This window comes from Tachypleus tridentatus, chromosome 4 (assembly GCF_004210375.1).
Source record: "Tachypleus tridentatus isolate NWPU-2018 chromosome 4, ASM421037v1, whole genome shotgun sequence".
Taxonomy (NCBI): domain Eukaryota; kingdom Metazoa; phylum Arthropoda; class Merostomata; order Xiphosura; family Limulidae; genus Tachypleus; species Tachypleus tridentatus.
The window spans coordinates 25,314,271-25,337,767 of NC_134828.1; the positions used below are offsets into that span (position 1 = coordinate 25,314,271).

General features: G+C 31.7%; 1 protein-coding gene across 8 annotated transcripts; it reads right to left on the reverse strand.

The window, feature by feature from the left end:
• Positions 1-22,037, reverse strand: Vps52 (vacuolar protein sorting 52). 8 transcript variants are annotated; one of them, XM_076497346.1, is made up of 18 exons: positions 21,763-22,037; positions 19,994-20,063; positions 17,558-17,610; positions 16,681-16,756; positions 14,734-14,801; positions 14,303-14,416; positions 13,158-13,219; positions 11,295-11,445; positions 9,173-9,406; positions 7,714-7,771; positions 5,375-5,508; positions 4,201-4,356; positions 3,450-3,568; positions 2,967-3,090; positions 1,499-1,702; positions 987-1,164; positions 277-395; positions 1-192 (listed from the first exon to the last, which is right to left on the reverse strand). In XM_076497346.1, exons 1-18 carry the CDS (start codon positions 21,781-21,783, stop codon positions 46-48), a joined length of 2,088 nt encoding a protein of 695 aa, XP_076353461.1. In that variant the 5' UTR covers positions 21,784-22,037; the 3' UTR covers positions 1-45. The 8 variants fall into 8 exon arrangements, with proteins under 8 accessions (XP_076353461.1, XP_076353468.1, XP_076353462.1 ...); XM_076497353.1 differs by lacking the exon at positions 21,763-22,037 and adding an exon at positions 21,700-21,732; XM_076497347.1 differs by lacking the exon at positions 21,763-22,037 and adding an exon at positions 21,542-21,574.
• Between the last annotated feature and the right edge of the window lie 1,460 nt (positions 22,038-23,497).

Here is a 23,497-nt window from a genome sequence, read left to right on the forward strand (position 1 = left end):
TGCACTGTGAAACAACTTTATTTTCCATCCTTTCTACATTAAAGTTTAAAAATTAGGTTTGTATTTCTTCACCTCCACCATTAAGTGGTGAATATTGATGAGTTCACTCCGAATGGGAAGGTTCTTGAAAGGATTATGGGATAGAACCTTGTGAAAACGATGGTAGTACTGGATCAGTTGAGTTAATGCCACCTGTTTATAAAAACAAACAAACCATGAGGTATGCATGGAGTAATGTTAAATAATGTTGAAGTTACTATTAATAAACACACTAACCTGTAAGATGTTGGTTCCATTTTTGAAGTTTGTGAAGGATTTCATGATGTCTTTGTTGATGTCATCAAGAGAAGCTTTCCAGCCACAGTTGAAAGAACGTACAAGATGGGCAACTCTTTCTACAAATATTAATGACAGTTTTATTGTGAGTGGAGGGTAGGTTCTCAAAGTATGAGAGCAGGCATGGGGGTATTATGATCACTGGAAACATCTCTTACATTTTACTAGTCAACACACATGCTCACAGTCAAGGGAAATAACGCACATTTTATACTTTGTTATAGCTAACCTGTATAAAAATTTATTCTTTACTTCTACCTCACAAGAAGCAATGAAACTAGTTGATTTGACTAGGTGAGAAAGAATTTTCAAAGCAAACTATAGAATGTGAAAATCATTTTTCACACTAACAACTTAAGCTTTCCTACTGGCTTTGTTTGGTCTTAGACTAAACACACACATTGAGTAACTTTTGTTTATAGTCCTTACGATGTATTTATATATTTCTCTAGTATAACTATTTCTCCCTTCTAAATTCAGAAGGAACTTTTTCTTATTTAGTGTCAATGTCTCCATCAGACAGAAAAGGCTTAAATTTTGAGATTCCTTCTTCTAATGTTTTTATGTTGCATTTATTAACATGAACACATGACTGACCTACACTAAACTTCCACAAGCCTTAACCCAAGAATTACAATCAGTTAACTTACTTTCTTCTTTCGATAAGTGTTCAGGTTGGCCTCTCTCCAAGTAGTTCTCGCACATCTTCACAAAACTGATGAGCCCTCCAAAGTGGGGAGACAGAATTTCTTCCACATACTCATGTGTTCGTGCATTCAGTAATTCCTTGAAACTTTCAGACTCTTTGGAGTCTTCACGAGTTCGCTCCTCAGATTTAAAAAAACAGAAAAAGTTCTTGCTAGGTCCTGTAACCAATACTACCTTTGTTTGAAGTGACAGAAAATCATATTATAATTTAGTATTATTTATAGAACCAGGGTTGCTTTTTTAGCCTAAAGTACTCCATTTGTAAGATATTATGAATCCTTACACTGAAGCAATTTATAAAATTATTTCTTAAAGCTGGTAACATTCCATTTAATTACTTACAATAAAAATAGAAATAACCAAGGATATTTGGAGGACCCGATGGATAACATTGGTGTAAAATTTGTTAAGAAATCCTGCCAGACATATGATATAACTATTATCTTTAACTTACTAAGAGCACACTGAGCATCATATCATAGTTGTTGATGAGAAAAACCAGCTGTTCTTTGCGACCAGGAAACTCTGCTGCCATTCGGAGAATGAAGTTTTCCACTTCTCCTTGTAGTCCTCCCAGAAGCCGAGTGACTTGTTCGCTGGGGAAATTTTCGTTTATTCCAACGAGTGCAGCAGAAAATTCAGCATATCTTCTTGTGATCTACATGAGAATAAAACAGTTTCCATGCTTTCTGTTTAAGACTGGAACAACATTGTCAACAAGAAATCCAAAACTTTTAAGTTTGGATAAATCAGGATGTGTTTGAGCCTGTTGTTGAACTGTATTGAGAGAACTGATTTGTACTAGAAAGCATAGTACAAACAGGCCAATTTAATTTTAAAATCATACATTTCAATCTGGGTAGGTGTTGATTTTTGAATGGCATTCAGAGTAACTTACCATAACCTTGTACACAGGTGTAAGGATTTGGAATTTTAACCAAAGCCCACTTACTGGTCACTTTAGACAAACTTCAAAGCTAGCAACACAAGAAAACCATAACCCTGAGGAAATAGGTCAATTCATTTGACCAACAATATTGGAGAACCAATGTTTACTGTAAATTTAAAAAGCCTTTATACATATACTAAAGTCTGCAGAATTTTTCCAAAGTTTTTTGTGAATTTAAGAAGTAAATTTGCATGAGTAATAAAAGCAACTGATACCTCTTCACATAGTACATGACTCTTTGTTAGTGAAAAAGGTGAAGCCTCAGTTCATTATTCAACCATATATTTCAGACAAGGTAACAGCTCGGCATTTTCTGTTGGTTATAAATAATCCAACACCACGTATCAGGAAGAATGGCTGGTGGAGGTGGCTTGGAGTTAATAAATTTAGATTTGCTAAAGTCAGTCATTAAAAACACCCTCAGAAGATCATATAAGAGCAAAGATGAAACCTTGATGTTGAAATTAACATTTAAATAATATAAAACAATTTATAGCTCCATGTTTTAATGACATACATTGATAATAATAAATACAACTATTTTAAAAATATTGTTACATGCGCAATTTGGAACTCCCATAGGTATAAAACTAATAGAATTTTCTTTCAATCTTCACCATCCCCAAAGAAAAATAGCCAGTCCAACCCTCTTGGGCTACTCTTTAGTAATGTATATTAAGACTGACTGTCACATTATAATCATGACTGGTTTCAATTCCACAGACTGTGGATTTAGTGACCTAACCCCCAGGCCCACAAATGTGATTGTGTCACACACTTAATTCTACTGTTGAAATTTTAAGATACCATGTTACTTCCACAACAGTAGCATGGGGGAAAAAAATACAATAAAAAAAATTATTACATTATATGACACATAGACCAGGTCTGTACTAGTGACTGGCATATCAGAAGGCACATTCTATTTAAACCTCTAATGTATACATAACAGGAAAAAAGTCAAAACACTTACATAATGAGGCCGCAAGTCAAACGACCCAAATTTTTGTGGGTCACAGTCCCGGACACTCTGGATATTTAACTGCAAGATGTACTCAAACCTTGGCCAAAAGATCTGCAGCAAAGCTTCCCAGTACCTTGAGAATCAGCAATTTAATTGATGTTATATTTTCTCTTTCCTAGTAAAAAGCAGAAACTGCAAACACTAAAACAGAGGCTAAATATTTAATTATGGGCTAATAAAAGACATGGTTTATATTCAAGAGGTACCTAAATGATTTTTAAGACCACAATGACAATAGAGATTAATAAACATATTTCTATATTTTTGAGAGTAGATTCTCAATAAAGATGAACTTCTCTCAAAGTAAACAATCTTTTATGACAATATTTGTTTTCAAATTTTTCTCCAACAGCTCAACTAAAATTTATAGTCTTAGGTTCTACAAACTAGAGTTAACATCAGTCATCATGCAAAAAACAAACATCTACTCACTTATCCAATGCAGGGACAGCCCTTTTGTGCATCAGTAGTTGGTAACGATGAATAATGTGGATACACAAGAACAAAGCAATAGAGTCGTAACAATCTTGTACATAAACGTCAATGTGTTTCTAAACAAGAAAGAAAACTTCAAACAAACTCTTTAATATGAAGTCAAGTTTCTGTTAAAAAAGTAACTGTGTTAAAATGACACAATAAATAGGCTTAACATTCATAATAATAAAAAATCACACTAGACCACAGATATTTTTTTTACTTGTTCTTCTAAATTACTCCACTGTGAATGTTATATTTTTACCACCTGAATCTCTTCAAGGTGTTACTGCATAAGCAGTGTAAACCCCTAACTAATTTGCAGAAATATGCAGTAAAACATGTGTGATAATGAATATGAGACCCACTGATTTCATTGTTTCATACTGCACATCAAGTAGTAATATCTTGAATGTTGTTTTAAATATAATTAAAAAAAAGAAATCTGAAAAAAATAAGTCTAAAAACAAACATATTCACATATTTAAAACTTTAATAAGGTCATCAATGGCTTCCACTTAAACAAACTATATGATAAAGGTTATGTTATTTAGTGTATTAATTAATACAACAGCCTGTATTTGATCTGTTTGAAAAGCAAGGAGGATGTATGGATAGATATTACAAGTTGTATCACCAACAGACATCTGAAGAACATTACATTTATACACTTTGAGCCTAATAACAGAGTTTACTAAACAGCACTCACCATAAACATGGTTAGAGTTTTACCTATCACTGCATGAAATAGATCCTGTGCCCCTGTCCCACTAACCATAAAGAATTCTGTCAGAAAGAGATATTCTCTGCATGCATTGTCCACTAAAGCATACTGCTGGCTACGAAAGAGACACTCAAATGTGTACTGAAAAAAAAAAAAAGACTTAAGCAGCTTGTTTCAAAGAATGATACATGAAACAAATATATAATTAGGTTGTAAATTATTTAATATGTTTATAATTTTAGTTTGGTTCTTAAGGTACGTTTATTATTTAAAATAATAACTTAGGTGTTAACCGAACAATGAGAGATATAATCCAAGTCCCACAGCAGCTTATGACTGTTAAGGCAAATTAGATTTGGGGCTGATTTTACCTGACAACACCTATTTCTTGTCCAGGAAGGCAGCTAGTTAACACTACCAAACACTTCAGCTACTTTTTTTTTTTTTTTTGTCAACTAATAATGGAATTGACCATCACAAATTTCCCAAGAGTTAAAAGAGCGAGCACATTTGACAAAGAGGCTTTAAACCCACAACTTATAGACCGAGTCAAGTTCCTAACCATTAGGCAAAATATATTATTACCAGAATCGTATCATTAACAACACATTTATAATGAATAACAACCAAATATTGACCATAAAAATAATTTAAATTAAAAAGAAGGAAACACATCACAATCAAAACATTACTAATAATATTTTTGTAACAAATACAAGATCATGGTAGAGTTATGTCTCTAACTTTTTTTTTTCTGATTTTATTACAATGTAAGCAACTAGTTTGGGGATACAAATAAGACTGAAAAACAATATATGTACAGACTTTATACTGTTTTAAATTATACACACAAAAAACAGACATTTAATACTTAGAGTATTTGTTTCGTCATAAAAACTGAATTAATTCTAAACTCCAAACAAACTCCAATGACTTTACAGCAATTTCTATTTTGAAAACATCCAGCATATTAAAAAAAAAAAAAAACATACAGCAGACTCTGAAACCAATTTGTTTGGTTCTTGGTCAATTAGTCATGCCCAACTTAGAAATACGAATAATAACAGAGCTGACTTTACTACTGGAAGGCAGTTTGATGTTGTTTTTACATGGTAATACAACTAATCATTCTTATGACAGTAAGTATTTTTTTTTGTACCTTAGTTTCATTTTTTTGGGCCGTATGAGGTACCAAAATTGGACTTTCGAGATCAGTGGTCAGTATGTTTCCACGATCACCAAGAGTAAAAGTAGTGGCCTTGTTCTTTAATGAAGGTTTGGTGGAGAAGATACTTGAGAACAGTTAAAGTCACACTACATACTAGAACCTATACCACACAGTTTAACACTTCAAAAAATAACTAGAAAATTTTACCACAAATGAAATACTTCAACTTCTTGTTCAGTGTAAAACACCATGAAACTTGGTTGCAGATAATCGTAAACACTCCACATAAAATAAAATAAACTACAGTTGAATTTAATCTAGCTCACGCCAAAACAGCTATTACACGACGTAACACAAATTTTGTTCCTGGGTAGTATGTGTTATTTCCTAATTGCTTATGTTGTAAAAGTACAGAAAATGTCCATTATTCCCTTCAAACTTTGCATTTGTGAACTGGATAATGAAATTTAGAAATTAACCTATTTTATATGTAAAAACAGGCAAATTTGCACATTTTCATTTACATAAGGTTTGAATAAAACAACATATGAATCAAGATTTACATGTATTAAAACTAAAGTTATAGAAAAATAAACAATGTTTAAAAGTGAGTAGTTTTTCAAGATTTTCAATTGTAACGTAAATCGCTTTCACGTATCAGCCCCCAAATATAGTCTCCCATCATGTTTTTGTTGTACGCTCCTTGGTAGCAATGTTCAAAGTCCAGTATATCTCAGTGTAAGCATTCGCCTTGCTCCTCCGAGTATGCTCCTATGTTCTTGAATTTGTCAAGATGAGCTTTAAGGACATGGACTTTCAGGGACATCCTGCAGCCCACTGTGCCATAGTTCTTCACCAGAGCCTCTACCGGTTCCACATAATATTTGGCCTTTTGATTGCCCAAGAAGCCCCTAACTACTGCGACAAAGCTGCCCCAAGCTTTTTTTTCCTTCCTTCTGAGCTTCTTGTGGAATTCAATGCACTCCAGGATCTTTATTTATGGTCCAATGAACACACCAGCTTTGACTTTTGCCTCAGACAGCTTAGGGAAGAAGTCTCAAAAGGTACTTGAAGGCTGCAGACTCCTTATCAAGAGCTGTGACAAATTGTTTCATAAGACTCAATTTTATGTACAATGGTGGGAACAACACCTTCTAGTGGTCCACTGGTGGCTCACACTTAACATTGTGCCTCCCCACAGAGAACTCGGTCAGTTGTGATAAACTGGTCACATACATAGCAGAATGCATCTTTAGAATGCTTGCAGCTTCTTGATGCCATCTCTGACAAAATCAGATAGGTCTGTGTGTTCACTTGGGCAGCTGGAACTAAACTGAAGTGGTGAGTGGTGAATAGCCCCTATATATATATATATTACTATGGAAAGTTCTAGAAAATTCTAAAAGGTTCTTGAAAATTCTCATAAGATATACAACATTTCAGAAAATTCTTATAAGCTTGAGAAAATTCCTTAACAACTACTCAGCACTGAATCTACCTAAAATGTTCTGGAAAATGAGTAAATTTGAAAATTTCATTACCCAGGTGACAAAAGAGACAAACATGTCTTTTCCACTTACTTTAGGCATAAGCAACTGGGAAATAACACTTTCTGCCCAGGAACAAGAAGAAGTAAAAATTTTGTTACATAGTGTAATTCAAGTCACTGATAATGTAAATAGTTTCAACCACAATTAAGCCCGTTTTATTATACTCAACTTCATGAACCCTAGTATTAACAAAAGGACCTCTTAGACATTGGAAACAATAGACATAGTAAGTTTGGAGGTAGGAATATATTCACTTTTACTTTCACTCAATGTTTTTATAACTATTAATGTAGTACTTTTTCACAAAGGCTGTAGTAACTCAACCAGCTCCAGAACCAAACCAGAGGCTAATTTACTGGTCTGTAAGTTCTTCTGAATGAAGAATGACACAAGTTCAGGTTAAATAAGTATGTGATAAACATTAATAATAAACAAACAATCAGATGTTAAAATAAGTATTGTAACTAAACATCACAAATATAATTCTGATATGTAGTAATTTAAATTAGCTGACAAGAAATTAAAAGTTCCCACCAAAACACTTGTTTTCCAATTAGCCTGGTAAGCCCTGGTAATGGGTAAAAGGCCTCATCAGCAGTGGATACAGCAAATACGATGTGGGTTACATATTATTATATTCTTCTCTGCTTTCAATTTTGAGTTATTATTCTGACTTAAATAAAATGTAACAAACAACCATTAAGAAACCAAGTTTTTCTGTCATTTTTTTAGTATTCAGTACATAAATTTCAAATAAAATGGTTGAGAACTAAAGGATATTTTTCCTTGCAGTGTCTTCTACTCCCATTAAGTCATCCTTGTCAGCAGTTTCTTCAAACTGTCAACCAAAAAATTAAACTAAGTTGTACATGCTGATTAGGTCACCACATCTAAGTAAGCCATTAATACTTAAAATAGGAAATATTAGTATATTCTAATTCATCAGAATATCTATCAAGTTTGCAGGTCCTAAAAATAATTTACATTTTATGAATTTATTAACCCTTTCCAGCCTGGTGTCCACTTCTGCATTAGCATCATAACAATGCTAATGTCATAAATGTCATCACATCTGGAATACAACAGATCTTCGTGGTGCAACATAAACACTGAAAACTTTTTAACCTAAGTAACATTTTCTGGGGGGAGTAACTACTTTAACAAAGCTGTAAGCTTTGTAATAAACCCACAACTACTAACCTGAAAGCCAGGTTTCATATGGATACTTGTTGGTATTAAAACAAGTCACTGACCTTAAGTTACTATGTGCTAGTCCACTTTGCTTAAAGAAACTTTGAAATATCTCACCTATCATTAAAATATAAATAGATTATACTTATCTTACTATATATCTAGTGATAAGATATCTTACTATATATCTAGTGATAAGATATCTTACTATATATCTAGTGATAAGAATTATCCCTATCATCCTTATAGATATTACGGACAGCTGTATTCTGCCAAATTTAAAAACTGACACCAAATATATGGATAAAGGGCACATAGATCATAAGAAAGAAAACAAACAATCCTAACTGTCAGGATATATAAATATAATTTTGTTTGCTTTACAACCATGGATAGTTGTAAAATAAAAGAGACTGAATTAAATTTTATAGTTTTTGACTAAACCAATTTAAAAAATTCAAGGTTTTCAAACTTTTAAGCTGGAAATGAGCAAAAAACATGTCCAAAAACCACTAACTTCTGACATGCTAACTAGTTTTACCTGTAGAGAAAAGTCAAAATATTTAAACTACTAAAATAAAATATACACTTCTGTGGGCAAAAAATAAGTCCTAACATTTCAATTACAGTCGTGTAATTTAAATGATACATGTTGGTAGTTCAGAAAGGTTTAAAACTTAATAATGAGATTTGCTTTTGAAAAAAAAAACACAAGATAATGATTAGAAAGTGTCAAAGAACTGAAAAAAATAATACAAAGAAATATTGGCTTCTCCTTAAAACCAAAAGTGATAGTTCTTACAGGTGTATTTTAAAACAAAATTCTGCTATATCACTTCTCAATGAACTTTAATTCTATTAACAAAATTTTGACCTGAGCCTAAACTCTGCACTAGCTGAGATAATATAAAATTTATTTCAAACTAATATATCCTCTAACTTGTAGTCATATTTTAGGAACAAGTAAAAGAAAAATTCTGAATACTAAACACATTACATTATTGTATATGAATGTTACTCTTTTAGCACTGACAATGATTATACTTACCTGCAGTTTCATTAGTCTAGTGGTGTAACTCTTAAAATATGAAAAGTATATCTTGGACATCGTGTCAACATACTCGTCTCGAATCTCCCGTGCCACCTCTCTTTCATGAGTCATCAAAAACTGGTAGAAAAACTTAAACTTCAGCATTGTATCTTGTGTTACCTGGTAGTTTGTCATTGGTTTACGGAAGGAATAGATTCTTTGTAACAGGTACTCTCGAATTTTGGATAATGCCTGAAACAAGAATTAAAATCAGAACTTCTCCATCTTACTACATAGTATAATCATAACGAGAAACCAAGTAATCCAAGTGCTTTCAAAAACATAAAACTTCACTCTTCATGGGTGAATTGAAAATGAGGTGTAAGGTGTGAAAATATTTTATCTTTAGTAAAACTGAAGAAGCCCACCATGCCAAAGTTAAAAAGAAATACAAAAAGATGCAAAACAAATGGTTTCAGGTGTAAGGTGAAACAGGAATAAGATCTAGTTTCAGATGTAAGACAAGATAAGTACAAGGTCTGGTTCAGATGTAAGGTGATATAGGAACAAGGCCTGGTTTCAGGTTTGTAATGCAGTAGAGAAATACGGTCTAGTTTCAGGTATGAGGTGAGACGAGAATAAGGTCTGATTTCAGGTGTAAGACAAGATAAGTACAAGGTCTGGTTCAGGTGTAAGGTAAGACAAGTATAAAGCCTAGTTTCAGGTGTAAGGTGATATAGAAATAAGGCCTGGTTCAGGTGTAAGACAAGATATGAATAAGGCTTGGTTTCAGATGTAAGACTAGACAGGAATAAGCCTGGTTCCAGATGTATGGCGAGATATGAATAAGGCTTGGTTTCAGATGTAAGACGAGACAGGAATAAGCCTAGTTCCAGGTGTATGGCGAGATATGAATAAGGCTTGGTTTCAGATGTAAGATGAGACAAAAATAAGGCCTGGTTTAGGGTGTAAGGCAAGATGAGAATAGGATAAAAAAGAAAATGATAGAAATACAAATAATTAGTAAAACAAGGAAGACTTAAAGAACGTTTGTTACTTTTAAGCTTCCAAACATCACTAAAGATCACCACTAACTTTCAAAGTCTCCACATATAGCAAATCCCCTTTTGAAAAACAAAGGTTTGCCTATCAAAAACAGTCAAGTAACTCAGTTCCTTCTTTTTTATCCAATCTTATACCTTAATGTTGATTCCTCAGTCAAAACAATCTATCTGTATAAATAAGAAATAAGAATCAACCTAATGATGATTACTCTAATTAAATAAACTGTTCTTACCTAAAAAAAGATGACAGCATACTGTTTCAGCAGTTGGTTAGTACCAATTGGTACTACAGATAAATAACATCAAAGGTGAAGGAAAATACTGTTGCAGACATTCAATAATTATCATTCTACCAAACATACAGTTTCCTAAATTTATCCTAACATTAGTACAGAAAGAAGTTAAGCTCAAGATGCTCGAATATGTACTGGTCGAAGAGTTCAAACTAGTTCTTATCACAATGTCTTCTTCCTAACCAAGAACAATCAGGATAGAAATATTTGACGTGTTATCTTTCAGAACCTCATTACACACTCCAGAAAAACACAATACAGCAATCACTATTTTTCACACAACTGTATTTCAGTTCCACTACATTCACTGAAAAGTAAGAACTGTCTACAATATTATTATTTATATTGTTTCCCAAAGTTAATTCTGTGCCATCATACACGGTGCACTGATGAAAAACTGATCAGGAATACATTACACATGGAGAGATTTCCAGAAGGGTATTCTGTAAATTTCAACCAAATTTTTGGTTGTATTTATAGGTGGAACTAAATAATAAAATATTTTTAAACCTATATTTATGGTGTTTAAACCTTTATAACTGAACACAGAATCAATAAGGTCAAACTTGTAATAAACTTTCCTTCATTAATCATTCAAGCTGTCCTTAAATTCTATATTCAGAATATTTAAACCTCTAGCGTTAAATGAGTTTGTGTTTTACATTAGTAATTGTTAACTTCAATAATTAAGATAAACACTTTCAGTATAATTACTGCCACCTAATCATAACCTTACTTCTATGAATGAACAGTAATATTTTTCACTTGGTTATCTCTCCTTACCTTGAACTTCAATTTATCAAGTATGTCTCGTACATCTTGGCAAGAGTAAACTTCCTTGAAAGATTGTTCTTTTACAAAGGATATTTTATGATCCAACACATAGAGTTGTTCAAGAAAGTCCTTTTCAACTACAGGTGTCTCTAAAATGTGACTTCGCACACACACAAAAACAAATTATACATAAGTTTATCTTTATAAACAGTTACAAATCTTCCCAAAATAGCTCACTTTTGGTAAGCAATTCTAGCCTGAAAACCATCATGTAAACCTTTCAAAAAACATTCATCACACCAACTTTAGAATACTTTCTTTCATGAGCAATAAATAAACAATAAATTTGAGTAAAATCTTACTGAATATAAAAACATGCAATCTATCTTGAGATAAAGAAATATACCAAAATGTACCACATACTTTATTCTAATTAATCTAGGTTTTCCAACAGAAAACATGAATACAAAAACTAAGAAAGTTTTTATTAGAAAAGTATATATATTTACATACTTCCACATAATTTTAAAGAACAGTAAGGTTTCTGGTCCAGATAATATTTTCCTATGGGTTTTGAAGGTTAAGAAGATGTGAGCCACTTGCTACTATTATTTGTAAATCCTTGAACAATGGGCAATTACCAGAGGGTTGGAAGATGGCTAACGTAATTTTTTTTAATTGATAAAAATTGTTCCAGTAATTATTGGCCTATTAGACTTACATCACTTGTGTGAAAAATTCTGGAAAGTCTAATAAAAGATGCTTTGCAAAATAATTTTAAAAAAGTTTAAAATTTCATTGTGTTGTCAAAACAGAAAATCCTTTGACATTCTTTGAAAAAATATATATTTGTAGTTGAGGGTTTGATTGTAAATTTAGTATATCACAATTTTCAGAAATCATTTGAGAAAGTGTCATATGAAAGCCTTGTGAAAATAATTATTTTTTACAGGTGTGAGAGCTGAATTGGTTAAATGGATAGAAAAGTGACTGGATGAAAGAAAGCAGAAGGTTGTTCTAAATGAAGGTCAGTCAAACTGAATTACTGTCATAAGTGGGGCACCTAAAGACTCAGTATTAGGACCTTTGCTCCAATTCACATTGATGACTCAGATGAAGGAATAGTCAATAAACTACTTAAATAATTTAAAAAGGCTTATAATGGGGTGAATAATTTATGGGACACCCTGTATAACAAACATGGATTGCATTTAGTGGCAAGTGGATTTTAATTATAATAAATACAATCCATGTTTGTTATACAGGGTGTCCAATAAATTATTCACCCCATTATAAGCATTTTTAAATTCTCTATTATATTAGTTATCTTAAAACGGTTTGAGACAATTAATAACACACAAGAAGTTTTTGTTTTAATAAAGGAAATTATGTAAACTACCACAGTTCAGTCAATAATTCAGTAAACTTCCACATGAGCCCCATTGGTAGCACTCAGAATATCAGGGCAGATGTTTACTGAATTATTGACTGAACTTTGGTGGTTTACACAATTAAAACAAAAATTTCATGAGTCATTATTGATTGCTGCAAACATTTTAAGATAGCTCATATAATAGAGAATTTATAAATGTTTATAATGGGGTGAATAATTTATGGACACCCTATACTTTAAAAATCCACCAAGGACTGTAACAAATTTTAAATATGGACCTTAATATTGAATACGTATTCTCATTTTAATTTATAATTTTAGTTTTTAAATGTTTGAGGTATTTACATGTAGATGACTAAACAAGTATTATTAAATTTCAATAACTCATTAACAAATTTTATGAGTAATCCTTTTTGATGAAAAATTTTAATAAAATGTTTTAAATCCTAAATAGCTTTGAAAAACATTAACACACTTACTTTATTAAAACATCAGGAACCACTATGTCATCCACAAACTGACTTAGTTCACCTCGAATTGCCTAAAATTAAAGAAACTATTATTTTCCATTTGAAACTTTTTAAGAACAGATAAACTATTAGATGAAACATTACACTCTAGGAAACATTTTTCAATTTTCAGGCAAAAACCTGAACCTAATTGTTTTATTTAGTAAAAACAGTTCTCTAAACTTGTGTTATAATATTCTTATCAATAATTCTATAACAGAACATTCCCCCTAATTATAACATTTCATCAGCTTTATAATTCCCCATTCTATATATATTAAATTGTATAGTATTATTTACACAATATATGTTCAAACAGTCAATGACCACTAGCCTAACATATTCGCTTTTGGAGTGTCAAAGCACACACTTGTGCAGGATTGGTGAGCAAATAAACCTGATCGTAAGATGTTCTTGCAATAATTTCATCACATAATATATACACACGCACGCACATATTGTTTGAGTGTGTGTTTATAACACCTATTAAAACAGGCACATCCATATGTATGTTTCAGAAACTGAATGAGGAAAACTTTCACAAAATACATAAACATTCCTTATGTATAATTCTTACGAACTTATAGCTTGTCATACAGATGTAATGATAAAATACATGAGCTATAAATAAAATTAGACTAAAAATAAATTGCTTGCCACACCAATAAAAACCTATTCAATTTCTTAAATTATTTGACAACAATTAGTGTAAAATCACCTTTTAAAATTACCAAAGAAATTTTGATATCAGAATTTAAAAATCACTGAACACATCATAAAACACTATTTAAAAGTTTAAAACAAAAATTACTTAGCTCCACATCCAAAGGAAAACATGTAAGGATATCTCTTCAATACTATTAGCAATGACTATAGATATGTATACACATGTGATTAATAAAAACTAATTATTTCTTAAAAAATAAAACCTATACAAACGTATATAAGGTTGTACAGTACTTTCAGTAATAAAAATTAAATGCAAAATATACAATAGCCTCAAAAAACAGAGACGGAGAAACAACTTTTTACGTTTTATGGTTGACAAAACAAGTATTACTCATACAAGAAAAACTAAAATGTTTTAGTATTAAAATAATTTCACTCTGACTGACCTGTCGATTTTTGAGTCTAATATTCATGGACACTGACTGTTCTTGCAGTGTTAAAATCTCATGACTAATACTACCTAGGTCTTCTTGGAATGTTCTCAGCATCTGTTCCATTCTCTGTAAATGAAAACAAGTTAAAACACCAGAAAGTCTTCACCCATAGTTCTCAGATTAATTTTTGCATCCATATTTCTCCTGATTTTACTATTTTATATTCAGAAAAATTGAACAAAGGCAGTCTCTGAAACACAATTTAACAATTTATATAGAGCTTTATCTTGTGGGTGCACTTAGAATGAAATATAAAAAATTAACAAAAGGTCTTTTGGTAAAACAATTATTGCACCAAATGGTTTGTTTCTGTTACCTCTTACAAGGACAAAGTGTGGACTTCATTTTAATTAACAATGCTTTTAGAGTGAAAACACACTCACCTCAAGTATTCCATCACAGGCTGCAATTTGGTTGTGAAGACTAGCAATGTTCTGACTTTCTTGTATGTCTGTACGTTAAGTTGTTAAGAGGTATACACAGCAAGACTGATAAAATTACATGCCCATACAACATGATTCACTTTAATACAAAAAACTGACAATAAAGGTCTCTTTGCTGTAATTTAAAAAAATTAATCTATGGACTAAATTAAGTTTGAATGTTTATTCAAAGTGACCATGTCAGTTAGAATAGTTGGTAGATTAACGCAAAAATGGGATGACAGTATGAAACATTTTCTAGTCTTTATTACCTGAAAATACAAACTACCAGCAACAGAGATTTAAAAGTTTTTACAATGTTATTATATAATCTATAGTTTAAAACACATAAGGAAAAAATAAATTCATAATATAAAAACAGGTTTTACTAACTCCCAGAGACATAATTTTTCACCCAATGACCTTAAAATTTTTTGTTTTTGTTGCTCCAAGGTTCAAAGTTGATTATTTCGTACTTTGTATGCCTACAGGTAAAGATATTTGCTATCTTTACTCTCTTACAAAGATCACATTTAAGAGATACTGCTAGAAAATCAAGGACAGTAACATGAATGCCCAAGGTCACATAATGGAATAACTGTAAGAAGATGATGTTAAAAAAGCTTCATTTCTCATATGTTTCTTTACATCAAAATGACTGTATTAATAATTAACCATCTAAAACACAGTTCCACAACTGGCAAGTTTTGTACTTTTACAAATTTGAAAAATTCAATTTTCTTTTATTATTAGAATGTTTCCTTAACAGATTAAAAAAAAAGCCATAAATCATAAACAGTCATTTCTTTTCTTTCTTTCTTTCTTTTTTATAATCAGGTCCTTCATCCTTTCTTCAGTCCATCTAAACTAAACAACCTTGACAACACTATTATTATACAGTTAATGGAGTTTTAGAAAATTTTGCCAAGCACAAGTTTGATTTCATAATCGTCTATAACAACTCCACATATGTATTCCTGCCTCACTCTCTCCATCTCCACAAAAACTTTATTAAATTCATAACAGTTCCATTTACATATGAATTCAATACAACTAAAAAAACAAAGGAGGATGAAATCTTATAACTTGTTTACCTTATCATCTTCACAGTACTCTCCATCCACACAAAAATCTGGATGAACTAACGAGATACTTACTTGAAATGTTTGGAACAAGCATTTGACAACAAATTGTTAACAATGTTACGTCAAGCACTTCATTCATTATTTGTGTAGCATCATCTGCACTCCAAACTGAAATACTATGCCATCAAAGAAGCTTAGAATTTCACACAAAACTACACAAGGGCATTTTACCCTAATTTAGCAGTGAAAGACCAGAGGGAAAGCAGTTAGTCATTACCAGCCACCATCAACTCTTGGGCTACTCCTCTCTTACCAATGGAGAGTGGAACTGACCACCACATTATAACACCAACACAACTGAAAGAGCAAGTATGTATGGGGATTTGAACCTGCGACCCTCATGTTGAGAGTCAAATGCCCTAACCACCTGACCATGGCAGGTATATAAACGATTTACTAGGATAGGATATAAAGCTACAAAATGTGGTCCTCATTTTCAAAATTATTAATTGGTATTGTTCAGTTAATATTTTAAAGAAAATCAACTTACAGTTTGTTAAGATAAATTACTCATATAATACAGAATTTAAGTGAGCAAACTATGAACGCATGCTGAAAAGTATCATTTCCCACAAATTTGGTTGAAGGAGGTTACCTCTAGTACTTTGTTTGGCTGCACATTGTTTAAACAGATATTACACATGATTTGGCTTCAGAGCAACCACATTTCACTTGAACAAAATCTTATCACTCAAAACACACAATTAATTTGCCCTTGAAAATGGTTGATATACTACAGGGACAAAATCAAAATAAGTGATACAATCTTGAATCGAAGCATTTTCTACTTCTTTCAGTTCCTTCTCCACTTGGCGGGAGTACTGCCGCAGGTCCATACCCTAGAAAATTAAAAAACATTCAAAAAACAATGCTACATCTATTTATCTGAATCACTACAAAATTTTCTCATTAAAATTATTATCACATTTTGAATTTTAGACTTACCAATATCACAATATTTACATGCCCTCACCTTGGTACATGCTGCCAATCACCTTATTTTAACATTAAACAGGTATCAATGTTACACTACCTTGGTAACTAAACAAAATATAAACATAACTTCCATAATCAACTAGACTTATTTTTTTTGATAACCAAAATGACTTAGTAGCTAGCATTCTATGTCTTTGAAACAAACCTTATCATGATTTACTGCTTTTCCAAAAATTTAATAAAATGTTACAATTTCAAAAAATTGTTACTGAAAATATTTCCAGCCAATATAAGCCCCATTATTTGGTTATCTTCTTCAATTAGTTCGAAACATCCACCACTTTACCAACTTACCATGCTTAATGTCTAACTGAAAGATTGCCAAATTCTGTGAAGATATACATACTGTACTGAAAGTTAGAAATATTAAGTCTATAAGGACTTTAAACAAATACAAAAAGGTCACATGGTTGGTCAATCTGACCGAGCCTATGTTAAAAAAAAAGTTAAAAATTTATTAAAATCATATGTATCACAGTTACAATAAAATGTATATAAACAATATTTTAGAATATGCCACAATTTAAACTTCCATTATTAATTCATAAATAATTAATATATATACAATATTTTACAATATGCCACAATTTAAACTTCCATTATTAATTCATAACCCTAAGCTTCAAAATAAAGTATTAACTCACAGACTTAAGAGCTTCCTTTATTATGTCATCCTCTAGGTTCTCCTGAATATGAACTATGTATATAAAAAGATATAATATTACAAACAATTCTAAGATAACTTTATTTTACAATTAATATGACACATAATACTGATCAATATTTTGTGGACATCACAAATATATTGGTACTAATTTTTACTAAATCTTTCTTTACTGGCCCTATACTACAGGTTTTCTGTGAGGTCATAATGCCAACTCAGCTACAGTATAGGGCTTGTAAACAAACATGAAGTATATAATAATAACTTGACCATCATATAATGCTAGTAAAACAAAAACATGAATATATATATAATAGTATTAGACAAGAAATATGCAGAATATAATAGACAAGACATATGCAGAATATAATACATCATACAATTTCACCACAGTTTGGGACTAGTTAAGAAATATAGAGTATATAGAAGTAACTTGACACAGTATGGGGCTAGTTGAGAAATACAGAGTATATAATAGTATCTTGACACAGTATGGGGCTAGTTGAGAAAGATGAAGTACATCATAGCAACTTGACACAGTATGGGGCTAGTTGAAAAATACAGAGTGTATAATAGTAACTTGACACAGTATGGGGCTAGTTGAGAAAGATGAAGTACATCATAGCAACTTCACCACAGTTTGGGGCTAGTTAAGAAATATAGAGTATATAGAAGTAACTTGACACAGTATGGGGCTAGTTGAGAAATACAGAGTATATAATAGTAACTTGACACAGTATGGGGCTTGTTGAAAATACAGAGTATATAATAGTAACCTGAAACAGTATGGGGCTAAATGAGAAATACAGAGTATATAATAGTAACCTGAAACAGTATGGGGCTAATTAAAAAATACAGAGTATATAATAGTATCTTGACACAGAATAGGGCTAGTTAAAACATACAGAGTATATAATAGTATCTTGACACAGTATGGGGCTAATTAAAAAATACAGAGTATATAATAGTATCTTGACACAGTATGGGGCTAGTTGAAAAATACAGAGTATATAATAGTATCTTGACACAGTATGGGGCTAGTTGAAAAATACAGAGTATATAATAGTATCTTGACACAGTATGGGGCTAGTTGAAAAATACAGAGTATATAATAGTAACTTGACACAGTATGGGGCTAGTTGAAAAATACAGAGTATATAATAGTATCTTGACACAGTATGGGGCTAGTTGAAAAGACAAAATACATAATAGCAACTTGACACAGTATGAGGCTAGTTGAAAAAAACAAAATATATAATAGTAACTTGACCACAGTATGGGGCTAGTTGGAAGAGATAAAATATATAATAGCAACTTGACCACAGTATGGAGACATATTTGTTCATAGTTTTCATCAATGATCTAATGTCACACTAAGCACTGATCAAGAAATTTATATCACTGTAATACTGTACAAAGTAAAATAAAATGTTTAAAACAGGATAAAACAAAATTGTCATAAATAAAATAAATATTTCTTCACATTTTTAAACATACTTAAACTGCTTTATTTAAAAACACTGTTTTATAGCTTACTAACAGATGACAATAACTTTCTGTAAACATTCATGCTGTACACAAATTTTGAGTATACAACAATTTGATTAATTTATTTAACAGATGAGAATAGTTTGAAAGTTGTGTTGGAACTTTATTCAATAATATTTTAGGTTGAAAATAAAAATTTATATCTTAACACCTGATCTAATGGAATCTGTAAAAGGAAATTTTACTTTCCCAGAATATAGGAATTAAAATTCCAATTATAATTTTAAGATGGTTTTGTTTTGCAAATAAAAAATACTTGATGATTTTGCAGTATTTTTATGCAAAGGACTATCTGACCATAACCATCCATGATTTTGAATGGACAAACCAGAGCAGGGGTAGGCAAAATACAGCCTGTGGGCATGATCCAACCTGTCTAACATTTGTATCCTGCCCACCACGACTCCTGTCACTTGTGAAAAGAAACTAACAGTGTCTTTATGTAATTGATGTGGAGGTCATTTAATAAGTTGTTGAAATGTACACCCTGTGATGACTTATCAAACATTGTGGAGTGTCCCCCTGTGATAATAATTACTCCCACTCCCCATAACTAGAGAGAAAGCAACTGTTCATTAAAACCCCTTTCCAACTCTTAGGCTCCTGCTGTCTGAATGAATAGTTCCCTTCATCATCATTCATATGATTCACCCACAACCTGAAGACACTGAGCACATTTTCAGCAACAGGACATAAGCTATCAAATCTTAGATAACAGTCTAGACACGTTAATCAATAGATTATGCCCAGTCAAAAATGGAAAAATAAAGTCAACAATAATTGACAATAAATTCTGAATCAGATCACAATTGTTTCATGCAGAACGTACAAACAAAAAAAATTATAAAATATCAAAACTGTAACATACCATCAACCTCCTCCAGAGTTTGATCATCAGTTGCCATTTTAATACTTCCTAGACATCTGCTGTGATTGAACTATAAAACATTTACTGAAATAAATATTTTACTTTAACAAATCTGGCATCTAATCATCAGTTGTTCACACATTTTACTTAAAACCTTCTATAAATAACAATATCACTGTATGTCATCTTTTTAACACACACATACATGCTGAAATACATTCTAGGTTTATTGGCATTTTATGCAATCAGACAGACAAGTATAGAACTTTCATTTACCACAGTGTACATTACAAATCAGCACTGTCCCACTGAATTCTATCAGTAAGTAACACTGAATATACTTTAAAAAATAAAACTATTGCCAAATACCACTATTCGCACTCATGACTATTAATCTTAGCTAAATATAACACGAGGTACTGGAACCAAAAGCTGGGAGCCAACAGTTACATCTGATCTATTACCAATTGCTTATTCTCACATTTAACCAATTCAGATTAACAAAACAGGTGAAGTATTAACCAAACCATCGTTATCACATTAACATTTAAACCAAATTTTGACATAAGGCTATACTCTACAAAATATTTGAACAGTTGGTATTTAAAGTACTAGAAGTGTGTCAAGAACTCACTTTTAAATATAACACAGTTCAACATTCTACTAATAGTATTCCAAAACACTTGGAATTAATTCATAATAGCCTACCAATCATTATATAACACAGGATGAATGACCAATCATTTGCTTCTCAAAGCCATGACATTGTCCAGTTCATTTACTCCAAGAGAAATTAAATATCTTATATCCAAGTTATTTTTTAAACCTGTATTTCATGCTAGACCAACACACTTTTTACTTTCATATGGTACTAATAAAAGCAAGATTACACATATTCTTTAAGATACTTCAGTTTAACAGTGTAACATGGTAACAGTCACATTTTAATTATAAATTGCATTAAAAAAATGTACAAGAAAAAATAAATGCAATACTTTAACCCACAAAGCAGTCCTGGGTTAAATCAACTGATCAAGTAACTATAAATGAAACAACAAACGAATAAATAAAAGTACTGTGTTGTTGCATCAGTTGTAAACACATCCTAAAGACAGGCCTAACCAGTAATGATACCATCAACCCCTATAACAATATTACAATTACCATCGTATCTACGATTAATAAAATTTAGCTAGAGAAAAGTGCTACAAAACTTATTGTAACACATGTACAGACAAATAAATGTTTTGAAGAGTACGGCACCTTCAACCTTTGCATAAATTTGTTGAGTTAATAAGATAAGTAGAAAATTAGAACAATATATCCTATCATAATCCGACCAAAGAATCAAGTGAGATTAACAACGAAATTGTAACTTCTGGTTTGCACATAAAAATAATGTCCCCCGCATTCAAATCAAACAAATTTAAACTACGGAAGACATTCTGTTATCGTATAGCACGAACTTAATTAACATATTATATACAGCTAAATAAATATATTATTTATATATACAAACTGCCCGTAGTTGTAAAATATTTATTGTACATTTAACATATTTCTCATAATATCAAAGAAATCACAAAATTAGAAAAATATATGTCACTAATTCTGGTAATTCATTAAACTAAAGAACAAGAAGCTAATAATTTATAAAATTAATTTTGTAATAAAATTGAATATGTGTTTTCATTTAGCAAAGCCACCTCCAACTAACTACTGAGGGTAATCGAACGGCTGATTGGAGCGTTGTAAATCCGTAGACTTACCGCTGTACTAGCGGGCAACATTGAAAAATGTAGTAATCCACCAGTGTCCTTCACTTAACGGCGGATTTGAAAGCTCACATGGCTAATAATAAAAATCGAATTTCGATATTCATGGGCATAACACAATATAGCCCGTTACGTAGCTTTGCACTTAGCAGTTAACTAACAAAAATACGTCCCTAGCAAGTCGGCAAAGAGAAGTTATCACTGTAGACTCATAATTAATAATATATTGTTTCCGAAGTGGTTTAGTGATTAACATACAATTATGCGGCTCGGATTATAGACAGCGAGAGACGACTACACTTAAACCTTGGGTACTCTAATCTTAATTGGTTTTAGCCTATGTTGTACACGATGCCTTTCAGTTTGAAAACACTAAACACTGTAATGTAATAGTTTTACAAATTTTAGTATTTTACACTACTCACAATTTTCTTTATACGTGTAATTTCATAAATATGAAATTTAAATGTGTTCAAAAAGGTTTATTTTGTTATTATGCACAAAGGGTTATTCTGCGCTCTGCGCATCGCGAGTATCGAAATCCCTTTTCTAGCATTATAACTCCCCAAACATACCATTGTGCCACTGAGGGGCTGTTCAAAAAAGGACTGCATTTTTTGTCTTTTATGCATATATTAATCTATCAATGATAAATTTGAATAATAGGCGTATATTCCTATATAAAACAATGGAAAACATTAATTTAATTAGTTTTATTTTCAAACCTCTTGAAATTAAAACTTTATATTTTGATGCTTTTGAAACAGATTATCAAATAATTAATAATCTATTAACCCCAAATGTTGATCCAGAAGTGAGATTATTTAACTTATAAACAAGAGAAGTTACGTACAAGCTTTCCTCGCTCCAATCATGGAGTCCCATCGAAGTTCATTTGTCAACGTATTTGAGATGGGGTTGTGCCGTCCATAATTTCGAATCATAGAATAAAGGAAAACAAACGACCAGTAACAAACACTTTTACTCTGTTATTTTAGTATTCTCAGATGGGCCTGACGTTTCTCAGAGTAGCTTACAGAAACAATAAAAATAGAAAGATTCGAGAGCAAAATGTTTTTTTACAGAGCAGAGACGAACTTTCTCTGACTTTTGCCGAGCCTTAATCAAAATAAAAGATCTAAACACAGCGTGTTAATAATTGCAATCTTTATTGTATAAAAATTAACGTCAAATTCAAACGAGTCTAACAATTTAATTTTTTGTAGTGGGCTAAAGAGTTTGTTTGTTTTGAATTTCGAGCAAAGCTACACGAGGGCTATCTGCACTAGCTGTCCCTAATTTAGCAGTGTAAGACTGGAGGGAAGGCAGCTTGTCATCATCATCCACCGTCAACACTTTGGGCAATTCTTCTACCAACGAACAGAGGGATTGACCGTCACATTATAAAGCCCGCACGGCTGAAAGGGCGAGCATGTTTGGTGTGACGGGTATTCAAACCCACGACCCTCGGATTACGAGTTGAGTGCTTTAACCACCTGTCCATACCAGACTTAGGCTGAAGAAAGATACTGATTTATTGACGTTTTCTCACCACTGTACCTCTATCTTAACTGTTACCAAAGTGTGTTTCTTAACACACTAGAATCATGGTAAGTTGCTAGGGGTTTTGAAAGTTTCAATAAATATGGAAGATTAAGAGCATAATAAAGTCTCTACAAAAAATATTGCATGTAGTAGCAGGGTTGTCATGCAAACCAAAATAAGTGGG